The sequence below is a fragment of the Rhamphochromis longiceps genome, linkage group LG10 (genome assembly GCF_057381845.1).
Source record: "Rhamphochromis longiceps isolate RC_006_pf linkage group LG10, R_longiceps_female_GT1.1, whole genome shotgun sequence".
NCBI lineage: Eukaryota > Metazoa > Chordata > Actinopteri > Cichliformes > Cichlidae > Rhamphochromis > Rhamphochromis longiceps.
The window spans coordinates 24,039,933-24,061,905 of record NC_140566.1 but is presented as its reverse complement, the minus strand read 5'-3'; the positions used below and the strand labels follow the sequence as shown (position 1 = coordinate 24,061,905).

Here is a 21,973-nt window from a genome sequence, read left to right as displayed (position 1 = left end):
ACGTTCTGGGCCGGACATGAGGTGGTTAATTTCCTGTCCTTTTAGCTGAGCACAAATATATCCTTTGTGCATCAGCCAGTGGAACATATCTGTGTGTGTTTGACAGTATGAGTGCTTTGGTCCGTGCCTTTGTCCATGAATTATTGCATGTTTTTTTGTGTCCATTTGCTTGCATGCACATTTCAGCATGTGCTCCCAACTGGATATGAGCCTTTTTTTTATGTATTGGAAGCTATTCTTAGAGTGACCTTCCAAAAGCCATGCCGTGCAGTGCAGTGCTGTTGTCTGTGTGCGTCCGCCTGTGTGATTTAGGTTGAGTGGAGAAAGCCCAGGGACACATCAGTGGCCTTCTCCAGCTTACAGAGCTCCTCAGTTTGAAGATGATTCTTTGATGGGGCAAATCTGGAGGCATTGTGGTCGAGAGGAAGTGACTTAGAAAGAGGAAGCAGTCAGCAATGAAAATGCATGAAAACACACATGCACAAGAACACATATATACATTCATATACAGACAGTTGCTTTAAAGTGATAAGGGTTTCCGCTAATAGCATGACAAAGAAAATCAGTCTTGCATCTTTAGCCCTGTAGCTCTGTAAAAGGCATTCAACATCGATTCCTCAGGCACCCACAACTTGACAACTCGAAAATACAGGTTCACCGAAACAGATCCGAACTGTAAAATATTTTATGCTAAATTTGTTGTTTTCCCACGTCATCTGGACTTTTTTCTCCACCCTTCTCTCCATATTACATTTGAGTCATCTTACATACAGAACCCCCAAAAGGTTTTTTTTTTTTAGAAGTTATTAATATTTTAGTTCTGTGTCAGGGGTAAATCACATTCAACAGGGTTTTATTTTTAAATATAGATAAAATTATTTTTTAAATATATTTTAAAGAAACATGACAAAGATGTGAAGATGTTGCATTGATGTCTTGCTATTCCAGATCAGGCAAGGTTATTCTTATGTCACATATAGGTTCAACTGCAGAAATTCAAGGCAATGTAAAGATGAAAAATGACCAAGTTTCATAGAAGCTTGTACAGTTGAGACAAGAATGCCTGTCACTGCCTGCCAGGGTTAATTAAAGAAAACATGGAATGAGACAAAAGGCAATAAAACTAACTAAATTGGGACTTTGAATCCCTGATCAAATAACACACAATATGATCCAGAATGCTGTATGAAATTATTTCACTTTATTTTACTTTCTAGTGGATAAGTTGGTGATGAAAAGCAAATCAGCATCATATATATATATATATATATATATATATATATATATATATGGCCTCAGTCAGCAAGTGGCTGCTGGAGGATGGTGGCAGTTGGTGTGAAAATGGGTTGCCAAAGCAACAGTCACATAAGTCAGTGAAGTGACAACAGTTTGCTAGGAAAGATGTGTGTTCCTCGACAGGTTGGCAAGTAGTTGCTGGTTTGTAGGTGAAATTGATTGGAAAGAAGTGTAGAGTGCTGCTCCGATAATCTCATTGTGATTGCTTTGGTCACTACCAGATAGCAGCAGTCACCCACAGTTCGCATGCAAGATACCTACTTGTCTGCAAACATTTGCCAACTCCTCATTGAGCAGCTTTGAACTTGCAAAAATACAACACAAACCAGAACCTGATAACATGTGGTCACTGGCCAGTCTAGAGCGTGTGTGACTGAAGGCTTAGAGGTTTATAGTTTCTAAAGGGTTAAGAAGCACTGAAACAATCTATTATCCATGCTGTGACTCTGTTGCAGTACTAACGACTCTCCCTAATCCTCTCCTACCCCACCCCCTCTCACTGTGAGTTCTCCCTCTTGCTTCTGGTTGATGGGTGTGATGGGCAGGAGTGGGAGTGAAAATGCTCTGACTCAGCCAGAATTCTCCTTTTGTGAAGTCAAATACGAGTTCAGACTCCCCCCATCCCCTCCCCCATGCTCCATATACACATTCCATACACCTGCCCCATACACTAACAGTATTCATATTTACGAGTGTTGGCTCTATAGAGTCCCTCCGCCTCCAGCCCTTCTCCCTTGTGCACTCATACAAAGAGATGATTTTTATTTTGGACCTGGCGTATTCCTGTGTCCTACTTTGTATGCATCCTCCCCTCCCCCTCTGTTTATCGCTCTCTTTCTTTCTGCCTTTCTCAGTCAACAGTCTAATAAGCCAGTAATTAACACCTGGAAAAAAAGATGAAAAAACAGGGAATGGGGATAGGCCATAGGAGAAGAGATTGCGTTGAGAAAATAAGACTCTTGTTTCCCTCCTCATTGATCACCTGCATGTAAAAGGCTGCCTGTGGGGACATGAAAGGAACGCAGATTTAGAAAAATAGATTTTTCTGTTTTTAAATCTGTCTGAGATTTTATATTGTCAGTCCAATCTGTGTTAGATATTTGTTATTTTGTGGTGGACAGACCATACAGAACACAGGGAGAAGAACTGAAGACAGTGAGTGATAGTAGCTGGCAGACAGAATAATGTTATCAAAGGCAGCACATTGCTTCGTCTATGCAGCCTGACAAAGTCTTAACATCTTAACATTAATACTTGAGTGTCACTGCCCTCTCACATTTTTAACTGCGTCTAGTGATGCCAAACGATGCTACAACACTAGTGTTATTCATTATTATTTTTTCTATTTAAAAGATTGAGCCAATACCAAAAGAAAACTATTAGTATAAATTATAAAAAAAAGTCCATTGTAAGAGAAGATGTAGCATAGATAATGGATTAAGCATTAAACACAATACTTTCACCTTTGGAGCATTAATCTCAACATTCATGCACCGTTATTGTGCTCATTTTTCTTATGTGGTGGATGGAGAGACTGGGGGGTAGAATGCACATGCATGTGTACATGTGCGTGTGCACACACAAATGGATGTGCATGCAGGCACCCTTCCAGTTTGTCTCTCAGAGAGTGCTTTTATGGGAAAAAGGGCTATATATTTCTACCTTCTACAGTTTTAAGGCCAGGGCAATACAAAGTGATATTTTTAATCGATCGTTATGTGTAATGTAGTGGTATGGATGGCCAGAAACTTGCTTTAAATTTCATGTCCTGGGTCATCACAAAGAATTGTGGAGAAGGAGGGATTTTTAGCTATTTTGCAGCTATTACTAAATCCTAAATGTAAAAATGCAAATGAACTTCTGGGATCTCTTCTTGTGACCCGGTTTAGATGGATGCAGATGGTCTGGAGGCTAAAAGCAGCTCAAAGCAGTTCTGCTCTGTGGAGCAATTGTTCCTAGGGCAAGCCCCTCATTGCTCAATAAACTGTTATAAAGTTTCGTGCCAGAGCCCTAGTTATTCTTCCCAGTCAGCTTATTAGCCTTGGGTAATAATCTGCAACTTAGTGTTTCAAAGTAATTAGCCACAAGGCTAGATTTTTTGTGAAATACTCAGTGTCTGGCCAGTTAATATACACCATAAGAGGATAAAACTTACAGTTGCCATTAAACAGAGTAAGCAGACTCCCATGAATAATAATCATAGTGACACCGCATGGCACCTCACCCAAACTCTAAGCACCCACTTAACAGTTTTTTTTTTCTGTTACTGTATCAAAACTCTTTAGTATCAATATGTCATATGTGGCATAAGATATTACAATACACATCCTTGGAAGGAGCATGTTATGCTAATAAGGCTAATACACACAAGCAGACCTATTACTGGTAAGGTTAACATAGGTTGCAGTGAAATTAAATCTCAAGTCACCCCAGCTTGGACTCTGTTTACAAAGAGGATTAACCTTCCTTTACATGAATATTTTAGCTTCAGTGAAACTATCCAAGAGGCGCAATGTACATGCAAGATAACTGGAATAATGTGCAAATCTAAGCACCCGGAGCACATTTGCCAAATAGATATATTCCAATAAAAATGCTGTTTTTAAGAAAGTTTTTTCATGCAAGATTTTTAGATTGTTAAGGTATTTAAGACAGCACCACTTAGACTGAGTATACATAAGCATAAATTAGTGTTATAGTTTTGGGCAATAAAGTTCATAAGCCAGATATAATTAATAATACTGAAAGCTTAAAACCAGTTATCTAAAGCTCTTATCTGTAATAGCCCAAAGCTATTGGCAGTACAATGAGCACTGATTGTCTTGTCTCACAGAGTATTTCTCTGAGCTTATCCATCCAATATACATTTAAACATCCATATACTGTGGACCAGTATATTGTGCCATTATTGCTGGCATTTCTAAAAGGGATCGGGAGGTACCTATAGATTTCTCTTCAGTTGAATATTTGATGACAAAATCTTAATGCTCTGATGTTTTTACACTTGATTGTTTCTTACTTATGCAAATATATGCTCTGCCACCATGTCCTTGAATTTTAGATTTAGCCGGAAAGCTTTCAGACACTCAGACATAAAAATAGTTTAGCTGCTGTTAATTATTTAAATTGAACAACTTGTTATTTTTGCTGTGTGTGTATATGTGTATGTGTGTGTGTGTGTACCAAAGCAAAACATAAAAGCTAAATCATAAATATGCGCTTTACTATATTACTGAGAACAGTTGCAAATATTCTCCGCTTTTTTTTCTTTCTGACTACATGTCTAGAAGTATCAAGTCAACAGTTCATTCGTGTGTGTTTTTAGACTTTACTTTCCTTTTTAAAATACAAATATGAAGCTAAACTGATTAGCTCCCCTTACTTACGGCTTCTGAAAAAGTCCTCTGTGATTATTAGCCGTGCTGTCTCTGTTCTTGTCACCTTTTACCAGACGACTTGTTTATTTTGAATTGTAGTCAAACTGTTTTTTTTTTTAAGAAACACAAATAAGTCTTTCCACTAGTGTCGTGACTGTTGAGTGCGAATAAGTCCTGTCACCCAGCCAAAAGTGATTAAAACAGAAAATGAGACTCGGGGTGGTGGTGGTGGGGGGGGAAGCGATGCATTAAACACTGGAATAAAACGAGTGAGAGTTTGAACTTCAAGCTTATGTAATGAGTGTGAATCGCATCTCTACTCAGTGTGTGAATAAGAAATAATGAAGCCATTTTTAGACAAGGTAAGCTGGGAAACTGATAAAATGAGGGGAGACCAAGAAATAAGTGAGGAATGTCTTGTCCTTGTTTTTAATTATGTGATATGACAGAAATAAACTCACACGTTTTAGATGCCTTAAAGATTCTTTAGAGAAATACAATATTTTACGGGGTTTGAAAAAGGATGAAACATGAACAAGATGTTCTTCATAGCCTCAGATGAAATACTTTCTACACAAAAATGTGCAGCCCACACTGGAATACCAAATTGGCATGATAGGCAGCTGTCCCTTGACCTGCTGTGGCGATTTGATTAATTATAAATGTGTTTCGTACGAGCCACTGAAGCATAAATGAAAATGTAAAATTAAAACTGCGATAATGTAGCCTCTACATTTTCAGCTTAAGGCCTCATTTTAAATAGGGCCCTTGGGTAAATACCTTGAAAATCCTTGCTTAGTGTTTTAAGTTTTATTAATTTGTGTTACCTTTCCCTTTTCTTTTTCTTTTTTTTTGCTAAACTGGCCAAATAATTATATGGAAAATAGGTTCGCCAGCTTCTGACTACCTGTCATAAATCCTACAAACAGTCTTGCTCTCAATAATTTGAGAGCTATTAGTGTGTCTGGGAGAGGGATAATCATCTGTCCCTGTCACAGTAAACACAATGTTAACAACAAGGCAATCAAACTGTGTAGACTCCTGCCTGGTGTTTAATCATGCTGCTGTGTTGCCGCAGTTACTCACCATGACAATGCGGTGCTTTTTTTAATCCTTTTTTTTTTCTTCTTTTTTTCTTTTCTTTTCCTGTGACATCATCTTGCCGCCCACTGTCGGGGAAGAATAGCTTCTGTAGGCTATGGAGGCAAAATGCAAAGGGATTGCAACTAGTTAATCACTTCTACATAACCTGTAGTCATGTCAGCGAAAGTGCTGCGTTAACATTGCCTGTTCGTCTTGTTGACCCTGGCAACCAGCCGTGGCTTTACGCTGGTCATTAACAAAACTCCTTTCTTTCTCACAAACGGACAATAGCATCTGCTGTCACCTCCGATATACATGACCCTTGACAGGAGAAGAGCTCAGTAAGACAGCCTGTCAGCAGCTCTGCAGTGTGTCTGGTTTGTCTGCTTTCACTGGATGGCCAGCATGTGCCTCAGGTCCTCCCTGCCCATCCATATCTACACCAATTTAAAGCCTGGCTGCCAGCAGAATGATATTCTCATATGACATTCTTTTTCCCCTAAGGTCAGCAATCCAGAATTAAAATGTTTCATTCTTTTGACCTACTGGGGCTATTTTATAATATTGTATGGTCACACTGATTGTGTATACTCGTGTATCAAACACATAACGATAGAGCAAATGTGTGTTTATAATAAAATGTATCTACTGTTACACCACAGTAGAAGGTTCATACTGGAAGACTGATCCTCTTTTTGTTTCTTGTGTGCGTCTAATTGTATCTAGTGTGTTGTCTCTGCGGCTTTTAACAATAAAGCAACACTCTTTTCTAATGAATGATCGTGCCTGCCGAGTTTTTATTGCTTTTTGTAGATTGCATCAGCTCGAAGTAACTCACTTTTGCCAAGAAAACGTGTGATCCTAATAAAAATAGGTGAAAACATATCTTAATGTAAACAATAGTTTTGAGCTTTTTGCTGCGTGGTTGATTTTTTTTTTTCCCCACGCAGCTGTCATCACCATTCATCATTCCTAAATTATAAACAGAAAAGGTTGGGCTGAATTGATAGTGGTGCAATTATGCAATAAGACTGGAAGGGTTGGCACGAATGTCAGTGAAAGAGTGGCAAAGAAAGGAGAAAGTGAGATTTGTGTGTTACTGGAGAAGTTAGAACATGACGTTGAACGCAATGATGAAGATGAATCAAAGACTTAGTGTATCACTGAACATGTGGATATTATTAGATGCACATGGAAAGTTGTGAGATCTAATAAATAGTATCACACCTGTATTATTATCGGTAGCATTAGCAGCGTTAGAAAGGGAACGCTTTCTAGAGACACTGTGAAGATAGAAAAAACCTCATGTGTTTGAGTTAAAATTAGTTTGAGCACCTCAGTTAGAGGGAGAGTGGACATAGATGTTTAGATGATTGACATTCCAGCTCCAGCGCAGTAGAATATAACCTCATGTACACACACACACACACACAAACACTGAGCTATATCAGAGAGTACACAAGTGGACAAGTATACAAAAACTGAGATATGCAGGAATGCTGGCAAAACCAAACTTTTGTTCTTCCAACAGCAACAAATGTAAAAAGGTACAAATATCAGAAATAATTGAACTTAAAGCATTAGTCTGGTTCTCCTTTGTTGATTTTTTTAAATGCTCCTACAAGATTTTCAAAAATCTCCATGCTGTGATACTAATTCAATTACTGTTGGATTAGATGCTCATTTGTAATTACAAACGTAAACAACATAGACAGTGTAAAAGATGGTCTTAGCTGTTGTAATGTCACCCACGGATTTCTGGTATTTAAGCATTGAGGTGAACATTTAGGAATGCAACATGTGACACCGCACACTCATTGGCTGCTGATGTGTGATTAGCCGTTAGCCAATGAGCGTGTGGATTCATACCACAGATAATTCTTCACACCACTGAATGACACTTTATGGGGGATCAAGTTTAAAATTCTCACACTATTATTCCCACTTTGATTCTCTGTCACAATGGGTTGAAAATATTTCTGTAACACTGATTTTGCATATATTTAATACAAGCATCACCTCTGTGTTTGCAATGTTCGGGACAAGGCTTACAAAGCGCTGCACAACAATATACCTGAGTGTTGTGACTTTAAATCTGAGGGACTAAATTTACTTACAGTTAAAGTACGTTGTGGCGTGATGAACTTAAACTAGCCAGGGAGCTGGAAGCCATTTTGTTTTGAGTGGACTAGAGACATGATTAACAAACTGCTGCAATACTACAGGGCTGTAATGGCAGACGTTCTGATACTAACACATCGCGCTGCCAGAATAAAGGGCATCGGTCGATAACACCTCCTCAGAGTGTCTTTTTGGCAAGTGCTGCGGCCTGTAATGAAACCAGCAAACAGATGAAGAGAAGCATGGAGCAGAAGGGTCTTACACCAACCGACCTCACCCCTGTGGTGGAAACTCCATTATTGTTATGAGTCTGGGAAAATCTGAAGGAGGCTTTGTGCTGCTGACAAAGCTGAAATAAGCGTATAAACTGGAGGCTTCTCAGCTGTCAAGGGTCTCGGTTTTGGGCCCCTGCTAATGTAATATTAATAAAAACAAAACACTGAGCCGCCTGACCCCTGAGAGCAGCCTTTGTGTCTCTCCTGTAATCTTACAAATCCAGTCAGTGCACTGTAATATCTCGTGCACCTGCCTGCATCGATAGAAAACACACATGGCGATATGAACAGTTATAGTTGTGCTGCTGGGGTTATTACACAGTGCTTATTTGATGACGCCATCGATGGCCAGGTGAATGAAAGGGGTGTGTGCTGGAATACATCACGAAGATTTGGCCCTTGTGCAGTTGCTATGAGGTCTGTGGCGATATACAGCCTGCGCATGGCCGCAGACATAATAAACACTGACAGCCTCCTCGCTTTCTCTCTCTGTCTCTCATTAATGGAAAAATACACAGATGTTGGCTGTTTTCCACTGCAGTATGTGTTGTGTGCCCTTTCTCATGAGAGAAATTATTAGCCAGCTGTTCATTCCCCAGCTGCATAGGCTATGGTGTGCCATGGGTGCTTAAACACACACACACGCGCACGGAGATATATCAGAGAGTATATTCCTGCCCCACAGGTTACAAGCCATAGCGAGAGGCCAGGGGAGGTTCTTGACACAGTTAATTGTGTGATGTTAATCAATTAGCAGACATCTGACTGAGCTGGAGGCCAGCAGCGAACTGTCATTAGACTCCCAGAAACAGACAGGTGCATTGGTAGACAGCAAAAAAAAAAAATGGACAGTAGCTATTGGCAAGTAAAGCTGTGTTGTAAAGCTGAGGCAACGTGTGTGTTTGTGCGTGTTCCAACATGACTGTCTTTCTATTTAGATGATCATGATCAATTCAACCTCATTACAGGATGTTAGATTCACATTTGAAAAGTGTGTGTGTGAACATTTGTGCATTTGCGAGTCCTCGCATGTTTGGCACGCATGCTTAGCATGCATTTTAAACAGGCAGGCTAGATCATCCATATTGTCGGGGTCAGGTCTTTCTGGGCTCAGCTAACCTCAACCTTTTAACACCCAACATCTGCTTGAGTCAGCTAGCCAGCCCAGGGATGGCTCATCATCAGCTGGACGGTGGTGTTCATGTTCCGGCTAAATACTGGCAGGAGACAAGCGTTTGTGTTTGTGCATCCAAGCAAGTCCAGCTTCAGCTCTCTGAATCGCTCTGTTCCATTTTAGATCTCAGGTTGCCTTGGGCAGACATGCAGTCAAGACTGTGGTTACACAACATTAAGTATTGAAGACCTAACAGTTTGTCTAATCTATGCTTGGTGTTTCTGTCTTGACAGCATTCTTTGAGCTGCCTTCTTCATAAGCAGACAGTGTGAAATTGCTTAACTCGCACTGGTCCTACAGTACTTCTGTATGGACTGTGAATCAGTTCTTGATACTAATCACTCTTCTCAGTTCTGCATATTTTACACTACATGATAACATAAATAACGCACACAGTAAACTGTATGCTTCGTGTGTTATCTTCCTGATGCCTTGTTATACATTTCCATGCTCTCACTCTTTTTACCCTCTTCTTGTATTGTATGTCTGTCCAGGAGACTATGTGGTGCTGACTGTGTACTTTGATCTGAGCAGGAGAATGGGTTACTTTACAATCCAAACGTACATCCCATGCACACTTATTGTTGTCCTCTCCTGGGTCTCATTTTGGATCAACAAGGATGCAGTGCCTGCCAGGACATCATTAGGTAAGGAAAAAAAACATGATGTCATTGCTGCCTCTGACTGTTTAAAGCAAAAGTATGCAAGTTCATCAGCAAAGAAAAATGAATATGAATTAAATGTTTTTGCTTTTTTTGTTCTTTTATAGATATGTCTCCTTTGTGTAAAAATCACAAGGCTTTATCAGAATTGCTTTAATTCTTTTTTTTTCAATCAGTCCACTTAACCCTGACACAATCTTTGCTTTAATTACTCCCCCTGGTAAAACACATCTGACTTCTGTGGTGATTAGGCAGCACACTCATATTGTAAAACAGTCTGCTCAAGCTTCCCATTTCTTGTTGTTCTTTTCATTTTGTCTTCTCTTTTCACATACGCTGTTTCCAGTCAGGGGCAACACATCTGCTTAGGAATCTAGTGCATCTTGATTAGAAGAGCCTGTCCTAGCACATATGTTTGCACGCATGCCTTAATGAGGCATTAATTATGCAATGCAGAAAGGAAGATGCAGAGATGCCTCGTCAGCACAATAATAATGCAGGTGGCTTTCTCACAGAATGCAAAGAGGCACCCTGCATGTACCAAGGGGAGGGGGAAAAAGGAGAATTTCAAGAGAATTTTTCAGGTTTTGAACTTGCCCTAATGGACATTCTCAAAGGTTTTCTTGTGATGGAGTAAGAAAAAATATTCTTTTGTCAGCTTTTTTTAGACCCTCGAGGCTCCAAAACCTGGCCTGAAGTCCATGTGGTGTGATTATTAGTATTAGAAGGAGTAACTTTATGTAAAATAATCCCTTCTGGCCAAAAATCCCCTTTCCACCTTCCTACCATCACTGCTTTGTCTGTCATTAATCTTTCTAAAAATAGGTTGTTTTCTTGTTTTTCAGCCTCTGGAGTCCAGACGTGATTTGCAGTTGTAGTAATAACACAGTTAATTCCCTGCTAAAATTATACCAAGAGGGAAATGTCTTAATTTCCTTTTTAAAACATGATGCAGAAGGTGCGTGGAGCCTGGTGGCTAGGAAGCAGATTAATTCAGATGACATAATTCATAATCCTTCAATGCCATCCAGAAATATATCAATTCACTCACAGTACTACAGTGTTAATCTTGGCGCAGACTGATATCCTTCAGGCCACATTAAATTTAGACATAAATCATCTTCTTTATATACGAAGCGAGTCCCCTAACACGTATGGTCTATTTAAAAGGGAGGAAGAAGGCGGGCTTGTTAGTTGCTTTTTTGTTGGTGTTTGGGGATTGTGATGGTGTTGTTGGTAATCTGCTGTGTATGTGTACTTACAAACACATTTCCTCGTCATGTGCCATCACTCTGCCTCCATCTACATCATCATTAGAGCCCAACAGAGTGAGTAAAAGGGTTAGCAGATGGTGGATATAGCAATGCAGTATGTCACTGTTGTGGTCAATTGCAGTTGAAATGTCATCCAGTAAGTAGCTATGTGGATCAAGGCAACAGTAAAACAGCTGCTCGCTATTCCCACATGGCTATTCCAGTGTTAAGAGCTAACAAATCAAAAGACACTTTTTTTTAGCCTTTTATACTGATACAATATACAGTGCATAGACATCATGCATATGAAGAGAGCATTTTTAAACATATAATAGGAACTTGGGATGTGTAAATTATACATAGCAAGAATAATCGAACTTGTAATCTGTCATTATTTAAAACTGGTCTGATTGTTTTCCTTTTTCCTGTTATTTTATTACCAGGCATTACCACAGTGCTGACCATGACCACATTGAGTACTATTGCCAGGAAATCTCTTCCAAAAGTTTCCTATGTGACAGCCATGGACCTCTTTGTGTCTGTCTGCTTCATTTTCGTCTTCGCCGCACTTATAGAGTACGGCACACTGCACTACTTTGTCAGCAACAGAAAGCCGAGTGCCAAAAAGGACAAGAAGAAGAAGAATCCGGTGGGTGTCTTTCCAAAACTAAACTGAACTTTTTTTTTTCATTTTTAATCATTAGGAGTTTCTCAACTATGGATCTTCGAATTAACAATGAGACCACAAATAACGTTTTAAAATTAAGTGTTTACTATTTCTGAGATGTGTATTTTAAATTATTAGTTAGATAAATGGTCAGATTATCACTTCACATGTTTTTTCCCCTCCCCCACTCTGTTACAGTACTGGAATAAGGTGCAAAAAAGCTCTACAGTGCTTAGAATTCCTAAGACAGTATTTTCCCAATGGCCGCCACCCCAAATTACTCAATGAGTAATGCAAGCAGGTCAAATCTTTCATAATCCTCTACACATCTGCTACAGTTGTAATTTAGATCCAGGTCACATGACAGTTGAGTTGCCTCATACTTTACAAGTCTTAAGCTCCCAAGAGATCATGCCAGCTCAGTTTAAGGACCATGATCTCTGACCTAATATTTTGGAGGATGTTTATGGTATATAGCAAAACTAGCAATTTTTCTCTAATCATTTAAAGTTGATTTGTGTAAGAGGAACAATTTTTAATTAAAAAAATGTTTAAATATACCTCTGGTGGTATTTACTTTATGGCAAGACAAAGTTCCAGCCATTTTTTGGGGGGGAAGGATAATAATTGTTTTAACAAGGCTTTTCAGTGAAAGATATTAGAGCTTAAATCAAGTACACCACCATGTGTTGATGAGAACCATTCAAATGAAAAGTGGTGAAAATTGAGCTGATCTAGCTGTAGGCTCTGTAACTAAGGTTTTGCATATAGTCAGAATGTCTTGCGGGTGAATAAAGGAATAATGAAGTGGAAGGTGTAGTGCTAGTTTGCTATTTCAGAGGGGAAGACCAAGTCAAGCAAAGAGAGGCTTTCTTTTTTTCTTCCATTTTAGTATTTCATTACTATTTGCTGTTTCAGCTACATGTGATATGACCCTTTGAAGAATTTGAAATATTCTCAGGAATTACAATTAAATAAACTACGTATAGTGACACCGACTACAAAGCTAGTGAAGTACTGTGTAATTAAAAACTTGAAGATACGATGAAGTCACAGTCGCAAGGAGTTTGTAAAGCTTGAATTAAAGTGAATGTAATGTTTTCCTAAGGCAGTGCTGGCCTAAGAAGCATGTAAAATACATGTATCCTACCATACATCTCCCCCTGTGTCCGTTCATAATATGTATGTCTCCTTGCAATATATATCCTCTCTTTCCATTTTGAGTTAAATAGTGCAGTATGTGTAATTATCACACATTTTCTTTGTGTTTCTCTTTATTTTTTATGGTTATTTTCTTAATTCTCTGTTTACATGTATTCTGTGTTTTTGTTCTGTTTTGTTTTGTCCTGTTGTGTTACTCTCTTTCAATTCCACATATTCTTTTTCTCCTGTTGGGACAAAAGCTCCTCCGGCTCTTTTCCTCAAAGGTATATTGCCTGTGTCTGACTGCATGTGTCTGCTGCATTTTGGCTCTCTGAGCCCCCAGTACCTCACTGCTTTTTTCTGTCTGTTCTAAAGCTGATACACCTCTCTATATTCCCTCTTTATCTACCTGCATTCTTACTGTACTCTTCCTCATTTACTAAATAGGTATCACAGATAGCATTAAAAAGGGCGCTCTGCAGTGCACAGTGCGGAGGCAGCCAGCCAGACATACTTGCAGTGTTTAAAATTCAAATAAGCATCCCACACATCCCATGTCAGGAAGAATGTAATATTCCAGGCTCAGTGTGGACTTAATTCTGGCTCCCTCTGTCCTGTTTCACTCTTTGTTGTTGTTGTTACCACAGCGAACTAGCAGCTGCTACAATAGCTTCCTCTTCTTTCCCTTCTTCTGCCAGTTAATCTATACCTGTGTGTTTGTTGGGCTTCTCAACCTGACGCTTCCTATAGAGTCAGCAGAGCCTTAACAGACTGAAATAGACAACCCATGCAGTGTGCTAGGTCTAAATTAAATTGGAAACCATTTAAAGGATTAACACACAGTGAGACAAACACCTAACAAGCGTCCAGGGTAGGCGAAAGCAAGCAAAGATTTAAATTTAGCTTAAACCACAAACTGCTGATACTTTTCTAGACTAAATAATTTAAAGTAAGATTAGTTAGATTTCCAGGAATCTAAATGTGTTGTTAAAAATCACCACTTGCAATGTGGAAACACTACTACAAATTATCAGCTTAAGCTAGATAAGCAGTATTAATCCTGAGTGTTTCTGAATCTTTTGTCTTCTCAGAGCGGTTGTCTCCTTTCAGTCGGTTAAAGCTGCAAATGCCACTGTGTTGGTTCTTTGTTTTTATTTCTTTATATCTTTTGCTAACACCGACTCAGCATTGCCCAGCTTGACCAGGCCATGCGGCGGGATGCTGTTAATGCTCCTTCTGCTTGAGCTTCCACTGCGCTTTCTTCAGTGCAACCAATCCCCCTTTGAGAATGGAGGCATAACCTGCTCTGCTAATCCCGTCATTAACTTCACATATGGTCCGTTAAGAGGACAAAATGCTGAAACTAACCTGTGCGTCATTTTGTTGTGGTTATGTATCCTTTTCAAAGGGTCAGCAGATTTTTGCACTAGTGCTGGGCAATTTCAGTTTCAGGGAATGAACATTATTTTGAGCTGTATTTTAAGCTTGTTTATGGTTGCATGCTTACAGCAGATAATGAGGTGTATTAAACTAAAACTGCATTTATATTATTCTTTTTTCTTTTGCAGTAAACATGCCTTTTCTATATACTATATTGAAAAGGAACAAAAGTAATAATGAGGCAGATGAAAACAAAAAGCATTCGCCGTTTTGAGATGGTTGTTAACTCATTAAAAGTGTTTATATTCTCACAAAACAGAATATGAATTTGTGTTGTAAACTATAATTGGAGTGTAAGTGCAGTCACTTATAGACTACACTGGCACTCCAAATATGGAGTGCAAAATTATAGATTATCGTCCCTGTTAGCTATCTATAGTCTCTCCATAATGGAGACAATATCTGAGAAATAATCTAAATCTTTAGTTTTTACAGTGGGAGAGCATACGAAATTCTTGGAGTACACTTAACTAACAGACTCCTTTTAAAGCATGAGGCTGACACCCTAGTTTATCAGCAAGGTCAAGGAAACTTTTGTCAAAGGGAAGAAAAGCATTTAATCTGCCAAGCAGCAAGACTTCCAATTTGTGCAAAGGTGACATGGCATTTGAAGATAAAGGCTAATGAAAATGGTCTATTTGAATACTAATTGTCTCTCTTTAGAATGACAGGACCAACAAGTGACTGATGTCACTGTCCTATTTTAGAAACCTTAACAAATGAAAGCCGTGTGCCCTGCAGTGGTGAGCACAGATTGAAAAGAGGGTTTATTTTAACCCATCTAGTTACAGAAAGAGTAGGTTGGAAAAATACTGAGCTTTGTGCTGCATAATTGCCAGCACATGCTTTCTCTTAGCTACATGATGCATCATAAGCCAGTTACAACATATCTCTTAAATGAATTTTCAGAAAAACATCCATTCTGTTCCAAAATCACTGAGTGTTAAAAAGATCTTTAAAATGTCACAGAACAAAATATGAATAATCATCTGCTTTCGTTGACATTTTGTAGGATTATTTAATGTAATGTTTTGAATGCAGAGCATCACAATAAGAAATGGAGGGCCCATTGCCCAGCACTAGCTTTGTATAGCTGGCAAGTAAAGCAGTATGGACCACTGTACTAAAATTTAACTGATTGCTTCAGCTGCCTATTACACCCTAGCCCAAAGGTGTAATTTGCATCATGGGTTCCATGGGGATAGACCCTTTGTCATTTTAAGCCTCACTAATTACAACTACAGGTGGTAGTTATAGGTCTATTTGTATTTCTTGACGCTAAAAGGGTCCATTGGCAAGTTAAAGGTGCAAATTACATTCTGCTGACTAATGACTGAAAATGAAGAAGAAGACAAAAAATGGTAGCTCAAATGAGGTCCCTTGTTATGTCAGTGAAGTCTTCATTAGAGCTTTCTCAGGTTCTGGTGGCTAATTGCGTCATTTTGTCCTGTTAAATGCAGACACCCACGGTGGACATCCGTCCGCGCTCGGCCACTGCCATTCAGATGAATAACGCCACGCACATGCAGGAGCGAGACGAGGAGTACGGCTATGAATGTCTGGATGGAAAGGACTGCACTAGCTTCTTCTGTTGTTTCGAGGACTGTCGCTCCGGAGCCTGGCGGCACGGCAGGTTGCACATTCGCATCGCCAAGATAGACTCTTATGCACGCATCTTTTTCCCCACTGCATTTGCTCTCTTCAACCTGGTCTACTGGGTCTCCTATCTCTATCTCTAGGCGCAGGTGTGTATCCAGCCTTATCATACAGTCCATTACATTCTACATATGCTCTGCGCCAACGAGTGACTTTATGGAGGAGGGGACCCACTGAAATACCCAGAGATTTGATTATAGCATTTCTTCTATTTCTTTTGTTTTAATCCAATTAAATCTCGTTTATTTTATCAAAGAACTCTGACAGACATTGCAAATGTTGTAGCATTACATTTAACTGGTGTGAAAAGGTTTATAGATGTGTTGAGGAACTATGGATTGTGTAAGAGATCAAACAAAGTTTTGTTTCATTTTCACCACTTTATTTTTGAATTAGAAATTTGAAAGATACGTCTCAATGGGGGGTTTACCAGTTGTTTTATTAGATAAAAGATCATTTCGCAAGAACCAATTAGTAATTCAATAACAGCAGTTTGGATCATGTCAGATCAAGTATTCATCAGAAAAAGTCAATAGGTTTCAGAGGACAATTAAAAAGAAGATCAGAGTGCTTTGCAGAAATCAAAGTGATATCGATGTGTTTTTATAAATGATTATTACTAAATCAAAACAAAAAGAGTGTGACCAGTTTATGGTGAGTAATAATACATAACATCTTTTGCATTGACTGTACTTTTAATTATGTTCATACTTCTTTGTTCACTTACTAAAAAACAAAATCCAAAGCACTTTAACAGAGCTGTTAGACACTGACATGAGAATATTACTTTTTTTTTTTTCAAATTTATTTGTTTAGTGTGGTCAAAGTGTGGTGATGCTGTTTATGGACTTCTACTGTACAGACACTGTATATATTTTACTATTGCATAGTGGTTTACATTTATTGCATGCACCTTTCGGGCCAAAAAGCAACTTATTTTATGGTCTTCTACTGTTGGCTATGGAAAATAAGAAAACAAGCACTAATAATCATTCAGGATACTCTTCTTTTTTTATGAAAATTCAGAAAGTGACACAGTGAAAATGTTAAGTTGAGGAATCCCTCACGATTACAGGTGGGAGGATCATCCCAGGGCAGAAAACTGGTTTAGTCAATTACCTTGCAGCCACTAGCTTACACTTCATCCCTTTCTCCGGTTGCTGTAAAAGTGCATATTTGCAACATGACACCATGCTATTGTGTTTTTAGTTATGGAAGTTTGTCAGAGTGGTAACTGCAGCAGGATATTCAGAGCCTGAGTTTTACTTTTGAGGATACTTCAACTAATCTACAGACAGCTGTAGGGCATTGTGCAATCTTTGCAGTTAAAGGTTCATTCTCTTTGTTATTCTGCTAAGATTACAAGAAGAAAACGAGGCTTTTATTCAAGCGTAAGAACAGATGTAACCTTTTTTTTTTTATCAAGCATTTCATTTCCTGTGTCTTTGAGAAGAATCACATTGAGAATGTATCTCATTCGTAGTGGGAAGAGATATTCAAAAGGCTGAGAAGAAGTCTGGTATTGTTTCAGTATTTATTTTTTTTCTTCCATTAATCAAATGTCTGAATGTATAGAGAGCAGAAAATAAATGAAACATTTCTGAACTGTAAATGCTATGTATGATACAGTACAATCCACTTTACAGATCCCTTACAGCAGGCACCAGTATGCAACTAATGGAGAGCTCACTGATTGTGTACATAAATTATGAATAAAAAACTGGTCAAGCCCTTGGGATATTTTGTAAAGGGTATATATTTTGTCATTTCAGCATTGCTATTATATCAACGTAAAGTATATCACACCTATTATATTATGGTTTTACCAACCATGTAGAATATTTGGGGGAATTGGGGTATTTATTTATTTATCCATTGCTGGCATTTATTTATTTCTTGAAAGAAAATGCATTTTATGCTCATATAGCCCCTGAAAAGAAACGCAGAGTGCTGTCATTTATATCAAAGATACATTTTTGTTTAGTGTGTCAATGGAGCTTGAGCTTATTTATCTTGTGTTTTGTTGTGATCAGTGTACACTACTCTCACAAAAGCCTGTCAATCTGTTATATTTGTTAAATTAGTGGCTTGCAGCATTACCTGTTGTGCATCTTCTGAGTAGTAGACTTTATTTAATGAAAAATATATATATAAATATACAAAAACAGTTCCCAAGCCACCAGAAGAAGAACATTTGCTTGTCTAAATGACTATTAATTGCGTTCACTTTTCCAGCCATCTCATTGGTTTGCTTTGGTCTTGACATCTGAAATAAATAAAGCATCTCTGGTTATACAAATATATGTATTTACCAGATAATGTCATATTTCTTACAGTTCTTTCCCTTTTGTATTAAATGGTTGTCCTGTTGTGTTACAAAGCTACCACCCAGTAGTCTGAATCTGTCTTCAGTGTATACATATGCTATTTCTCACATCTTTAGGGTTTCCAAGTGTGTCAGTAGCAATGTAAACTGGTCCTCATCAGTGTTTGTTTAAAGAAGTGTAATGGAGTGACTACATCTTATAAAGTGCCAAACTGACACACACTGAATAGAGAATATCTAACTTTAATATCATCATATACTACTTTGTAAAAGAAAAGACATGATAAAAGATGAGGGTTTTCTTTAAAAAAAAAAAAAAAAATGCTGCCCTGCGGGATGGATTAGCAGGTGCCCTGGATTTCTTTTTTTTTTTTAGTTCAAATTTGACATGATGCAGAACCAAAATCATCAGCTATGCTCGAATGAACATGAAACTAATAAAAACGATCAAGGTAAAATGGAAATTACTTGACTGTGTGACGTACCTTATTAATGCCGATGAGAGCGTGTGCTGAGGTTAAAAATATATATATTATGAAATATTTTTCTTTCCATAATAGATGCTTGTTGATTGATTTCTGTTGTTTGTGTGTGCTCTACAGAAAATGTAGAGATAGAAAATTGTGTGGGAGGTACTCAAGTGTGTTTATTCTCAGTAGCGTGCATGCTGAACATGTTTGAGGTTTAAAAGGGACGTTTCAAAGAATTGGGACTCGCTCATCTGCAGGTGAATCCTTAATCCTTTGCTTGCATTGACATGGACACTTAACACTGTACTTCTTTTTGATGTGATTTTATTTCTTTTGGGACCCACAAATGAGACATATATGTGAACAGCACATGTTGATATTTTCTAATGTGTGTATTTTGTCAAACTGCAGAAAAGAAAATAAGCGCTGGAATCACAGAGCCCAGTAAAAGGTATTCTAAGGCTAAACACATTTCACACGATTCTCCATACATACAGTATAATAGTTGTCTCTCATCTATGTAAATTTGGTTATTGTATAAAATGGGCACTGATCAATTCTGTTAGGATCTGCATAATAAATTATATATGTGAAGATAAAAGTCCTTTTCATAAGAAAATTGCACATAGCTGTGGAATTTTACAATAAAATGGTCGCATTTATCAGTGTGTACAGGTTCATTTATTATTATTATCATTATTATTATTATTATCATTAATGCTGTTGTTGTTGTTATTATTGTGGGGTGTACAGTGGTCAGTGTGTTCCCCTGCCCCTGCTTGAATACTCTGCCTTCCTCACACAGTTTATATATTGGGGTTAATTATCCTGTAATAACAACAGAATTATTGAAGTAATCACTGAGCATCTGGATCATTCTTATCCAGTTTTTAAAAATTATTGTTACATTTCAGTCATCTCACATGGGTTTTTTCCACCAAGAATGGAGCCCTTGCTTTTGTAATTCTCTGACTGTACCAGCACTTTCAGTTACTGCCATCACCATTCACCTCTTGCAAGTATTTGGCAGTATCGTTTTCTCAGCTGTTCTCTAACAGCTTTTTGTGCTTAGGGAAATTTTGCACTTTCCTTTACACCTCGCATAAAGATGCTGCCATTGTTTCTTGGAAGCTTGCCTTTTAGTAAACAATCTTACCTTGTCTCTTTCTCGTGCTCTCTTTTTTTTTTTTTTTAACTCTTTATTTTGTACTTTTTCCTTTGTATTACATACGGACAAGACAATAATAATAATAACACAACAACAAATACACAAAAAAAAAAAAAAAAAAAAAAAAAAACCACGAGAGGTCCCGCCCTATAAGGCTGACTGAGACTTATAAATTATCCATTTTGTCCACTGTTTTCGGTGTTTGTCAGATTTCAGTCTCAGAGTGTAAGTCATTTTTTCCATTGTATATATGTCCTCGATTACGTCCATCCAGTCTTCCAGTTTTAAAGGATCGCTTTTCAGCCAATTTTTTGTTATCACCTTTTTGCTTGACAACAACATAATCTTAAACAAATACCAGTCCTCCTTTTTTACATTTTCCCATATTCCAAAATACATTACTCGTGCCTCACACAGTACTTCATACCCCAGCACCTTCGTCATTGTTGCCGCGATTCTTTCCCAATATGATTTAATATATTTACACTTCCAAAACACATGTGAGTGATTGGCGTTCCAGTCTCCACATAATCTCCAGCATTGTTGGGGTGTTTTCAACTGCTTGCTTTTGATATACGGAGTAATAAAAAACCTAATCACATTTTTCCAGCCATATTCTCTCCATCGTCTAGAGCTAGTGGAGTTATGCTGTGTGAGACATAAGGATCGCCAATCATCCTCTGACAACTCAATTTGTAGTTCCGATTCCCACTTTTGTTTAATATATAATGTTTCATTCCTATTCGAATTTTGTAGGCCATCATATAATTTCGACAGAATTCCTGATGGAAGATTTTTATATGCACCTGTTATTGTTCCTCGTGCTCTCTTTAATGCGCACACATGCAGTTTTAAAAGTGCTCTTGCAGAACACAAGGTTCATGTTTTTATGCATTTTGTGCCAAAACAGTAGAAACAGTGACACACTATCAGGTCGTGTATTGTTTATGCATTAAAAAAAAACAATTTCTACAGAGGCACTCATTGTTTGCAGTTCCATGCTTGGGTTGCATGTTTAATTTGCCCAAGTCCAGCTGAACCATGCTCGGGAGAACATTTTTCATGTGGGGCAGGGCAAGGTTCACATCACTGGGCCCAGCAACATCAAGCAGCACTCAATGGCAAAATAAGCAGTATTTTGCAGGGTTGCTTACTGCAAGTTACAATCAAGGCCAACAATATTGGACAATCACACCATTGTTGTAATTTTGACTCTGCATACCATGTAAGTGGATTTTAGTGGATGTGACTGAAGTAGAGCTTTAAGTTTTACATGAACTGTTTGGGAATTACAAGAGCTTTATTTATTAATTTTCAGAGGCTCAAAGGTAAGTCAAGATTTGACAAAAAAAAGCAGTGTTGTGGCCAGGTGAAGCAGATGTAAGATCTGGAGTTGATTCCAAATTGTATTTGTCAGCTATTTGCTGTAACTCTCAACACGGGCTCTAAAGAGATATTGATTCAATTATCATTAAAGTGATAAAACAAAAAGAAACCCATGAGAGCAACCAGAACAACTTGGATAGTGGCCAAAATCAATAATCTGACATATTTTTAAAAAGAAGGAAAGCACCTGTCAGCTCAACAAAACTCAAGTCTGGGAAATCACAGAAGTTAAAATGATCATTGAAAAAATAATTTTCTTGGCTAACAAAACCTGTAGCCAAGTCTTATCATTGCCAGGTTATTAAAACGTAAATTACTCAAAAGTATTAAAAACAATCTGTATCTGTAAAATTATGTCACTTATATATTATATTATTATATTGATATTGATATTTGTATGACCACTAAAGCAAGTTCTGTCATCTTCAACAATGCTGTGGTGGCAATATAAGGGCAATATATTACAACAGTCCTGA

The 21,973-nt window shown here is 38.1% G+C and overlaps 1 protein-coding gene across 2 annotated transcripts in view; it reads left to right on the top strand.

The window, feature by feature from the left end:
• Window positions 1-17,883, top strand: part of gabrg2 (gamma-aminobutyric acid type A receptor subunit gamma2) — a 41,385-nt gene extending 23,502 nt beyond the window's left edge. Inside the window, exons 7-10 of one of the 2 annotated variants that reach the window (XM_085421054.1) lie at window positions 9,821-9,973; window positions 11,685-11,890; window positions 13,312-13,335; window positions 15,952-17,883. In XM_085421054.1, coding sequence (XP_085277180.1) covers window positions 9,821-9,973; window positions 11,685-11,890; window positions 13,312-13,335; window positions 15,952-16,230 — 662 coding nt within the window. In that variant the 3' untranslated portion in view covers window positions 16,231-17,883. The remainder of the gene's footprint in view (window positions 1-9,820; window positions 9,974-11,684; window positions 11,891-13,311; window positions 13,336-15,951) is intronic. The other variant, XM_085421055.1, reaches the window with a different exon arrangement.
• Window positions 17,884-21,973: the final 4,090 nt, after the last annotated feature.